This window comes from Papaver somniferum, unplaced genomic scaffold, assembly GCF_003573695.1.
Source record: "Papaver somniferum cultivar HN1 unplaced genomic scaffold, ASM357369v1 unplaced-scaffold_55, whole genome shotgun sequence".
NCBI lineage: Eukaryota > Viridiplantae > Streptophyta > Magnoliopsida > Ranunculales > Papaveraceae > Papaver > Papaver somniferum.
Genome location: NW_020648193.1, coordinates 323,547 through 333,460, shown reverse-complemented (window position 1 = coordinate 333,460; position 9,914 = coordinate 323,547). Strand labels below are relative to the sequence as shown.

At 35.1% G+C, this 9,914-nt stretch overlaps 1 protein-coding gene and 1 pseudogene across 1 annotated transcript; both read left to right on the top strand.

Moving 5' to 3' along the window:
- Positions 1 to 6,163: 6,163 nt before the first annotated feature.
- Positions 6,164 to 7,737, top strand: LOC113343158. The gene is made up of 2 exons (XM_026587443.1): positions 6,164 to 6,308; positions 6,512 to 7,737. The coding sequence occupies exons 1-2, from the start codon at positions 6,164 to 6,166 to the stop codon at positions 7,735 to 7,737; spliced, it is 1,371 nt and encodes a 456-aa protein (XP_026443228.1).
- Positions 7,738 to 8,829: 1,092 nt separating this feature from the next.
- LOC113343165 lies at positions 8,830 to 8,929 on the top strand (annotated as a pseudogene).
- The last annotated feature ends 985 nt before the right edge of the window (positions 8,930 to 9,914 follow it).

Genomic DNA, 9,914 nt, shown 5'->3' with positions numbered 1-9,914 from the left:
TGAATATGTAACCCCAAAACTAGTAGTATTGAAGCATACTTTTGGGAAATATCAGGTCTTTTGGATCAAATAATACATTGATCAATCTACTAGGGTTTCACTCAGTACATATCGGTATATACTTGGTTTCACTTGGTACATATCAATATGTAATGTAGTTGGTTGAGTTACGTTTTTAGTGGGTTTTCACTTGGTACATATAAATATGTATTGTAGTTGGTTGAGTTTCGTTTTAGTACATATCGGTATGTACTGTGGGATCGATCATACACTTTATCCTTCAGTACATATCAATATATACTGCTAAATCATACATAACTAGATTTGTGGTGCGTATCCAAGAGTAAATATATAATTAAGACTTCTTAACGGGGGTCGAGGGGGCAACGCCCCCTCGTAAACAAGAAATTTATTTAACTGAATGGATCAAGATCCTATTGGTTACTCAACTACTGGTATAATATGAAGGAAAATCATATTTGCAGCTTTTAGTATGACGGAATATTCATCTCCGTCTCATGTTTGCAGCTTTTAGTATTAAGGAATATCAGTTTGGTTGAGTTTTATCCTTCGTAATTCTTGAACAATGATGGCTAAATCATAAATTTTATGGTAATGCAGTAGCGCACTCAAGCATATGTACCAAGTTAAAATGAACTTTGTGTACATTCATTCCAATTACGTGAGTACTGTCCACCGTAAATCAGTTATTTGAACCCTTTGTTTATATTTAACGTATTAGTACTATGTTTACAAGAGCTTTCTGTCAAATCTATTACAGAAATGGATGCGCTCAGTGGTGCAAGCTTGCTAGACTAATTTTAGTCAAGATATTTTTTCACTAGGAATAGTTGAGAGACATAATAAAGTACTGAGCGAATTTTCATTTTTCCATTATCCAACAGTACATATGTGATATATAATGAAAGTAATATGTTTGTTGTGCATCTACAATAGTATCCATTTTGTCTAAGATCTCTAAGTTTATAAATCTAATATGCCGTTTTTGTTTTTTCAATGGAGTACATATTTTGATGTATCGGAATGGAAATGAACTATGTGTTTGATGGACTGCAGGGAAATGACTAACAAATATGCATAAGAAGGGGCAAGCATGGAGATAAAGGCACTATCTTTGCAAGGTTTTGGAAGTACATCTCCATATATAGAGTACATATTATGTTTCGACAATTCAGTATATTTTTTTCACAGTACATATGTATATGTACTCTGATAACTAGTAGGTTTTAGCTAAATATATATATCGGTATTTTATAGGTTTTTACTTAATATATATCAATATGCCTTAGTACATATTAATATGTACTAGGCTTTCAGTTCTTATTTTCTTCACATGTATCTATGTACTGCAATTTTCTGTTTCTATTTGAATTTTATGACAAGTTTCTTTCAAATAAATCTTCATCAGATTAGGTACTTTGTTGACGACAACATATCACACTCCGGGTTTGCGCAGAGAAAATCACACACCGGGCTTGACAGCTTGCTTACCCGGCATACTATTCACCTGACGCGTGTCATCTTATGGAGAAAGAGGTGTTGCGTGGTGGTGAATTGTGCAACCACATTTTAAGATATAACTCTAGAATATGCTAAACCAGATCCTCACACTCCAAAAAAAGGCTCATCCAACGGAATTTCTTATTTTTAATAGAATTAATAATAGACTTGAACTTGTAGTACTTGATAAGTTTCCAGGGAGGATGTATATTATTAGTAAAATCATCATTTTTGTTTATTTTCTTCCTATTAGTCGTTGTTAAAGGAGATCTTTTGCAGGGTCTGGCTAAGACCTCGTATAAGGGATAATTTTTTGCCTTTTTCTCCTCTTCCATGTTGCAGATTGTCTGCATTATCTTTTGATTTTGTTAATGAAAAACTGTTGATCATTTTTAACAATACCTAGTTTATGATATTTTTTTGTAGTCCTTTCTGTTCTAAAAAAATTCTGAGTATAAAGTTCCAATTTTCTTATGTGTGTCATTTTTTACATTACATGCAAATATGTACTGTAGGTATTCAATGCTTCTTACTTATTTTTCAGTCTTCATAATGACAGTATAGAACGACAATATAACACTGCAAATAATGGTTAAGAAAAAAAAACACTGCAAATAAAAAGCATGACATTTGCATTGAATCCGAAAGAGCGATTACAAGTTTTTTTAAAAAAAAAAATAGATTCTGATAGATGAACATACTTCATCATTTACATTATAAGATTTTAAAATTCCAAACTTATAAGTAATGCCAACTAAAATCTACTTTAGGGAAAGTTTTCATAAAATGGATTCAAATTTTTTCTGGTGACAAAAACAGTGTTGTTGGCATTGTAAGCACACCATAATATTCGATGGCTCTGCAGAAAAGTGCTTGATGATGGGCAATTGCTCTTTTCTAGCAGTGAGTTAGCATAATCCCCCAAGTTAGCAATTCCGAGTGCCTAGTACAAAATCACCAGCTGCAAGATCAATAGGTCTTGAAAGATAAATCTGTGGACTAAACTATGAGTACCTATAGCATCCCACATACGACATGTTTTATCATCTGATGGCATGTGCGAAAAAGAGAAACAACGACATATAAATTACAAATCAATGTAAAATCAAACAAAATACGCACTGCTATTTCATATTATCGTAAACAAAACGGTCGATCTATATAGATAACTAGTTATGCAGTACATGAGAAATATGGCTGACTGCTTTCATGTAGTACATATCATAGCTACTGTTTTCAACTAGTACATATCAGTATCTACTGTGGTATCATAATAATGGTACATATTTGTTCATACTAGGGTTTATACAGTATACATTGACATGTAGTGCACAAATTGATGCAATACATATATGTATCTACTACTCCCATCAAGTACATATCAACTTATATAGGGGTTTATACAGTACATAATGACATGTACTGTGTCAATCAACAAAAATGATGTGAGTAATAATGATAAACCAGCACGAATTTTCAGGCAATGAATCATAAGAATTAAAAAGAAATATGTACTGCAATTTTTACCAGTACATATGGATTTTTCTTTCATATTAGTTGTATAATCAACAAGGTTATTACATAAGAAAACGTAGTAACAAGAACATGGTGATATGTACTGACGAATACGTACTTTCAACAATATATATGTAATCTATTTGAGAACACTGCATATTGATTTGCACTAATACATATTCGTATTAATATGTCCTCAAGCTTTTAACTCTAGTACAAAGTAACCTATATTTATCAGATATAGCATGAACTTAAAATTTAAGAATAAACTAATGCATAAATCAGCAAAATCATATGAGTAATAATGATAAACCACCACAAATTTTTAGGCAATGAATCATCAAAATTACGACGAATCACTGAGATGAACAAAACAGATTCAATATAAGGATCGAGAGGATGCATTATATACACAACACAACTTAACAACAGGATGCATTACAATTTAAAGTGAAAAAACGTACCACGTTTCAAGATTGACCATGTTTCTCATTTCTTTCCATGTGTTGGTCCTCTAGACATAAAATACACAACTTCTGAACCTAGAAAACAGTTGGTAAAGCTTCACATTTTCATTTTCATAAAAGTATCCTTTTCATTTTCATAAACACATATAACATGTTTTTTGTTGGTATATAAGCATCTAGGTACAAGGGTTTATCCAGTACATATATATATGTAAGCATAAACTAGAATTTTTGCATACATGATGGTATGTACTGCATCTAAAAATTACTCTTTCCCTAAGTACATATCATGATAAACTGGTGCATCTAAAAATCACACTTTTTCAAGCATGAACTAAGGGTTCATATAGTACGTATCAGTACATAATTAAGCTCAAGAATTAAGCATTAAGCATTAAGAAATCACTACATATTGATATGTATCAACATTAAGAATTAAGAATATATATAAGAGTAATATTGATATGTAATTCAAGTAACACAATAATGATATGACAGATTTTCTTATACCGATGGTCTGCTGCGTAACAAATATCGTATAGTTATGCCATTAACCTCTGCGTGTATGAGCAATCACTACATATTCATATCAAACACAACAAAACATAACAGATTTTCCACATTTTGCAAATCTACCAACACTACATATTGGTATGTAGTCTAAAGATTTTGAATAGATGTTTACCTTTTTTCAAGGGTACAATTGATTTCTTTCCTTTTGCTTCTGTTGAAGGAGTATCGTCGTTTTTGTTGGTGAAGGAGTAACAGATTCAATAGATTTTGTCATACTTCTTACTGTTGGTGAATTTGCAGTGGGTTTTTCTTTGGTTTTTGCTGTTGGTGAATCGACGGTAGTTTTCTTTTGGGGTTTTGCTGGTGAAGAAGTTTCTTCTATAATTACTTCTATAGTTGTTCGTTTAATCTCCCTTTTGGTAACCATTTTAGGGTTGCTGATGAAGAAGATTAGAGTTAGGGTTGCTGATAATGAAGTTAGGGTTTGCTGGAGAAGATTGATCGATTTTTAGAGATGATTTTTTTATTGGTGTTGATTTTATTATTGATGTTGTTGATTGTGAAGAAGGAAAAAGGAGTTTCATCTGTCGTCTGTAGATGAAAACGATGAGAAGAAGAATGAAGAAGGGTAGTTAAGTACTTTTAAGTTTTTAAAACTTTTTTGGACCTCCGGTTATTTTATTTTTTACCGCTGGACTACAGATTAACCCGGGTCGAGTTTTCTGGACTAAACAGGAAATTCCTCGAAATAGAATTGGATGTCCGGTCAGTGGTCATATCATAAACCCAGCCCAGCCGTCATCTTTGAAACTCCGCCCGGTATCCAGACAAACCCCAGCCTTATACCCTTCTCCGTCTTTTTTTCTCTTTTTCCTCTTTCAGATCCCCAATTTTTTTTTTCCTAAATCTGATTTCTTTCCTCTTATTCTTCTCTTTGATTTTATCTTTTCAGTCGGAAATCATCTAATATTATCTCGCGATTAGGGTTTCGTTTTTTTTTCTTCCTCTCGGATCGATCGATTTGGAATACCCCAATTTTGTTTGACCGTATCTGATTTATTTGATTCAATCGAAAAATACCTATTTTTCACCGGTTGGATCTAATTTATTTGATTTTTTTTGTTCAATTTTATCTTTTTTGATCGATAGGGTTAATTTGGTTTTCTTTGTGATTTTAGGGTTCGTTGACCCTTTCTATTTTTCAAAGAAAATTAGGGTTTCCCTTCGAAACGTCTTTCTAGGGTTTTTTCCCTAAATTGATTTAGGTTAATCGTTCCCCTCATCTTAGAAGTAATCAACTCCTCGAATATTCGAGATAATAAGAAATTAAATTTCTTATAATTACCCATTATTATTTTTATTTGTTTTTTTAACATGGTCTTATTAATTGCATGCTTGATTTGTTAAATGAAAATTGAGTTTGTTGGTGTAAGTTAGTGTTCTTAGTAATCGGGGCAGGCAATTGCGTCCTCTTATATCTGTGTTCTTGCAGTAAAATGTTGTACACTGTTATGATTGAATTTTGTAGTTTCATGTATCATGCAAATTGATGAATGCATTTGTGGGCAGCTGTTGTTATATTAGCTAGCCGGCTGGATGATATTTATCCCAGCTTGTGGTGAAATGCAGCGCGTTCTGTTGGTCTGAGAAATGTAATGCAGTTTAGTTTGCTTCATATGTGCTGCTTGTCTATTGCAGATATCAGTAGTAGTAGACTTAATGGCAAATCAATTGAATAAATCGGATGAATAATTATGCAATAGTTGGTCTGTTGGTCTGAGAAATGTAATGCAGTTTAGTATGTAATACAGTTTAGTTTGTTTCGTATGTGTTGCTTGTTTATTTTTCGTTGTTGTTGTTCAAACCTAGTGGCTAATGGACACTTTTACCTCGCTTACTTCTTATCTAGAGTTGATAAAATTTGGAGTATTTTTGGGTATAATATGATTGTTAGATAATGAAGTACTTGGGTCTCCTTAGTTTTATAAATTAGTGCATGGTAGTTCCATATATAATTTCTGTGTTGTTAAGTTTAGCACATGTCTATTTCAGTTTAAAAGGTGAAAGAATTAGGTGATTGTATCTTCTATTGCCATTCTTTACTTCGCACTCATGTGATTCTTCATTGTTTGTGTAGTAAGGTGATTATGGCTCACAAGAGGCCTTTTGGAGATGAGGAGGATTACAGGGTTGCTTCTAAGCATCCAAGACATTATGACAATAGTTACCGACTCGCATCATTTATAGATGTTGCTCCTTATGCCGACACTTCTTCGGATTCTCAGACTTCAGGTAAAAAATATGTTTAGGTGTCTATCAGTTGAGAAGAATGTATAAGTATTCATTGTGTAATGTTTTTACGGCAGATGTCCGATTTCCGCTGTTACTTTTATTCTGAATGTTATAAGAGGTGGATTTGTTTTCACTATCGGATATATAACATCTTGTATATATTTAATAATATTTTGTTTTGTTAATTGACCTGATTAATGAAGGTTATGTAAGCTTCACTAAAAGGAATGTAAGTGACATAGATTTGGATCTCCCAGCTTGTGGGTACACGAAAGATGAGATAGGTGCTTCTGGAAGCCTTTTTAGTTTGTGGCTCACCCATAGGTCAGAGGCAGCAACTCACGACGATGAAATGTGTTTATCCTATTTGACTTATGGTCCTCGTAAAGTAGTTTCTATTGGAACAAATTATCAGGCAGATATTCCAGTCTGGGGCGTTAATGAGACAAGATATTCTATCCCAACATCAAGTGTCGATGAGAACATTGGAGAATTGATTGGGAACTGTGTGATTCCAATGCCCACAGATAATGCAGGCAATACCAACTCTGTTGGATATGTTAAAGATGATTGCAGCTGCCCAGATCAGGGTTCTGTAAGATGTGTAAGGAAACATATCACAGAGTCCAGGGACAGGCTTAGAGCGACTCTTGGGCCCGAGACATTTGCGGAACTAGGGTTCTATGAAATGGGAGAGGTGGTGGCTACGAAATGGATTGAACGGGAAGAGATGGAATTTCATGAGGTAGTGTTCACATATTCTGCATCGTCTGGTAAGAGCTTCTGGGATCGTCTGTCAGCAGTCTTCCCATCCCGAACAAAGAAGGAACTTGTCAGTTATTACTTTAATGTGTTTATGCTTCGTCAACCCGCTGAGCAAAACAGATCAGACTCTCTGGAAATAGACAGTGACAATGATGAGTGGGAAGGAAGTGATGAAGAGGAAGATGAGATAAGAACCGCAGAGGAATCCGAAGACTCTGCAGTAGAGTCTCCGCAAGAAGATCCCGTCTCTTACGATAATAACGATGGCGATGACAACAATGATTGGGATACAGGGGATGATGAAAGTACTGCTGATGAGCACTATTGCAGTTTTGGTCCTAAATTCCATACCTCATCTAAGAATTCGCAGAGCAGTGGTGAAGATTTTGATACACATGATGACTCTTGTTTGTCGTTTGAGTGTCAAGCCAGCAAAGAGGAGGTCTTCTGCGATCAAACTGATACGAGGAAAAGACCGAATCAGGCAGATAATAACCGCGGGGAGGATTATCTGCAGTGTAATTTTGATGAGCGGTTTAATAATGCCTCTCTTAAGCAGCATGGATATGTATTTAGTTCATGTGCCTCTAAAGTTTGGGATGTTGGGTATTTGGACAGTTTTGAAGCTGATGCTGATTTCCTATCCTTAAGAAACATGGCATAAGAGAGAATCTGTTCAATTGCATCTAATAATGGAAGGTTGATAGTTACCTTCTTAAAAACCTCCGGAATATCATTAAAGTTGGACTCCCTCTTAGTTGGAATTAGCAGCTGGGAGAATGGGGCTCTGGGAACAAAGACGGGATCAACAGGACTTTCATTGGTCTCTTTAGAGACTCTATCAGTCTCTTCATTCTCTGGCTCAGAAGGGTGAACTACAACATGTTCACTATCAGGCATGGCAACCTTGTTGTCTATCACTATACAACTCCTAAGGGTTTTAATGGCATCACATGTTCTGATGGTCTTCCACCTATTTCATGAACTCCTCTAGGATTGGGTTGTGTCACTAGGAAACTTGCCTTTTTCTCTTAAAGTCTCGTTTATCTGACTAATCTGGGTTTTTAACTCGGAAATAGCTTGGGATTTAGCATAACCTATATTCTTACTTTCTTCTATCCCTTGAGTAATCACTTGGTTGTTCTTTTCACAGTTTTTAATAAACAAGGCGAGAGCGTCTTCTAAATTAGTGATCTTTTTATCTGAAGGGTTGTGAGTTTGTGCTGGTCCTGAAGGATTCATATTGTAGCCAAAACCTGGGGGTATAACCTGAGAGTTACTAGACTAACCTTGACTCTGGCCCTTAGACCAAGAAAGGTTTGGGTGGTTTCTCCAACCAGGGTTATAGGTTTCTGAATATGGGTCAAACTTTGGACGATTATCAAATCTAGAGTTATTATAAAGAGCATGGGCTTGATCTTCAATAGTATGCCCTTCCCAAAAGGACTTGGGCTCTACTCCACCAATAGTATGACTCAATTCTAAGGCTTATAACCTTTTTGCTATAGCAGCAAATTTGGCATCAGACTCATTAGATCCTTCTATCCTATTGACATTTCCTTTATTTAAAAGAATTGTTTTCTTGGGCTCCCTACTATTTTCCCATTGCTGGGTCTTTTCAGCGATTTCATTCAAAAATATCATCACCTAATCAACAGTTTTATTTTCAAAACCACCAGTGCATAAAGACTCAACCATGCTAGTTGTCGAATAATCTAAACCCTCATAAAGGATCTGAACTATCCTAACCATCTCTAAACCATGTTGAGGACATTGGGATAACAAGTCATTAAACCTTTCCAAATACCTATATAAAGATTCTCCCCCTTATTGAGAAAAAGTACAGATCTGCGTCCTAATAGACTGTATTTTGTGCATAGGGAAAAACTTTTGTAAATAGGCAGATGTAAGTTGGTCATATGTTTCAATTGACTCAGAAGGAAAACTATATAGCCAAGATTTGGCTTTATCTCTTAAGGAAAAGTGGAATAACCTAAGTTTCAAAGCATCATCATCTAGGTTTCTAATTCGTAAGACACTACAAATTTCCTCAAAATCCCTAATATGAAAATAAGGGTTTTCATTTTCTTTCCCTAAAAATATTGGGAGCATCTGTATGGTCCCAGGTTTTATTTCATAAGTTGCCTCAGTTACAGCTCACTTGATGCATGACGGACGAGAGGTCCTAGTTGGGTTCAAAAAATCTTTTCGCCATTTCTGGTAGTACCAAAGGAATGGGAGTGCTCTCTTCACTAAGTTTCAAGTTTTCAAAGCTGAAATTTCAAAAAATAGGGCTCTCAAAAGAAGAATCTTCAAGCTCCCCGCTTATACAAGAATAACTACTAGGTTTTTCACTAATCAATCGACCTAGAGTGTCTATTTTCTAAGCCCATTCTCTAATGACCTCGGGCATACACTATAAAAAAAATCCTAACAAGGAAGGGATGTTCTAAACAAACATACAACAGGCTGACTCCACCAAAGCAAACTTAAATATTTATACAAAATAACAAGCATGATGGCTCCACTTAAATTGTTTCTAGACCATCTTCTACTCTTTTGAAAGGGAATTCTTTATAATCCAAGCAAACCTCTCTGGATCGACCCGAATAAAGTGAGTCGGAGAGAAGTATGGGAAGCTCAGAGGATCTTTGATACCCCCACCTCTTTGGCAACGCTTCCCTGGGTTACAAGGCGGCTCTAATCGACTTACAATAATCTTCCCGAACTTCAAAGTATGCTTAAGCTCGTTACCCAATAAGTCTCATTCTAGTCAATATTTTAAGCTTGGGTTCGTGTTTGGTATTATTTTCCTAAGGCGGGCAAGAAGAGAACGGTGAT